Here is a 1,186-nt window from a genome sequence, read left to right as displayed (position 1 = left end):
CGGTTCCAAGGGGGTCCTAAGGGGCTCCGAGGGGTGCCCAGGGGGTCCCAGGGGGATCTGAGGGTGTCCCAAGGGGCTCCCAGGGGCTCCTAGGTGTCCCAAGGGGGTCCCAGGGGGCTCTGAGGGTGTCCCAAGGGGCTCCCAGGGGCTCCTAGGTGTCCCAAGGGGGTCCCAGGGGGCTCTGAGGGTGTCCCAAGGGGCTCCCAGGGGCTCCTAGGTAGCCCAGGGGGGTCCCAAGGGAGGTCCTGGGGGATCTGAGAGAGTCCCAAAGGGGTCCCAGAGGATCAAGGAGGTCCCGGGGAGGGTCCCAGGGGGTCCTAGGTGTCCCAGAGGGTCCTAAGGGGTCTGAGGGTGTCCCACGGGGGTCCCAAGGGGGTCCCAGGGCATCCTAGGTGTCCCAAGGGGGTCCCAGGGGGATCTGAGGGTGTCCCAAGGGGCTCCCAGGGGCTCCTAGGTATCCCAGGGGGGTCCCAAGGGAGGTCCTGGGGGATCTGAGAGAGTCCCAAAGGGGTCCCAGAGGATCAAGGAGGTCCCGGGGAGGGTCCCAGGGGGATCTGAGGGTGTCCCACGGGGGTCCCAAGGGGGTCCCAGGGGGGTCCCAGGGGCTCTTAGGTGTCCCACAGGGGTCCCAGGGGGGTCCCAGGGGCTCTTAGGTGTCCCACAGGGGTCCCAGGGGGGTCCCAGGGGCTCTTAGGTGTCCCACAGGGGTCCCAGGGGGGTCCCAGGGGCTCTTAGGTGTCCCACAGGGGTCCCAGGGGGGTCCCAGGGGCTCTTAGGTGTCCCACAGGGGTCCCAGGGGGGCCTAGATGTTCCTGGGGGGTCCCAGGGGGATCTGGGGGCGTCCAAAGAGGGTCCCAGGTGTCCCACGGGGGTCCCGAAGGGAGCCCAGGGGGTCCCAAGGTGTCCCCATAATTCCCAGGGGGTCCAGGGTGTCACGGGGGTCCCAAGAGGGTCTAGGAGGCTCCCAGGTGTCCCATGGGGTCCCAGGAAGGTCCCAGGGGGTCCCAGTTGTTCAGGGGGAGTCCCAGGGGGGTTCCAGGTGTCCCAGAGGATCCCAGGGGGTCCCAGGGGGGTCTGGGGCTGTCCCAGGGGTTCCCAGGCTCCCAGAGGATCAAGGAGGTCCTGGGGAGGGTCCCAGGTTGCCCTAGGGGTCCCAGGGGCGTACTAAGGGGTCTGAGAGTGTCCC

At 69.1% G+C, this 1,186-nt stretch overlaps 1 protein-coding gene across 1 annotated transcript; it reads left to right on the top strand.

Moving 5' to 3' along the window:
* Positions 1-280: 280 nt before the first annotated feature.
* LOC104078466 (cuticle collagen 2C-like) lies at positions 281-454 on the top strand (the record flags this gene model as incomplete). The annotated part of the gene is given in 2 exon segments (XM_009580111.1): positions 281-358; positions 360-454. Coding segments are annotated over 2 exon segments (173 nt in total), but the record flags the coding sequence as incomplete, so codon positions are not given.
* Between the last annotated feature and the right edge of the window lie 732 nt (positions 455-1,186).

This window comes from Fulmarus glacialis, unplaced genomic scaffold (genome assembly GCF_000690835.1).
Source record: "Fulmarus glacialis isolate BGI_N327 unplaced genomic scaffold, ASM69083v1 scaffold8576, whole genome shotgun sequence".
NCBI lineage: Eukaryota > Metazoa > Chordata > Aves > Procellariiformes > Procellariidae > Fulmarus > Fulmarus glacialis.
The sequence above is the reverse complement of the archived record's forward strand: the minus strand, read 5'-3'. Positions and strand labels throughout refer to the sequence as shown.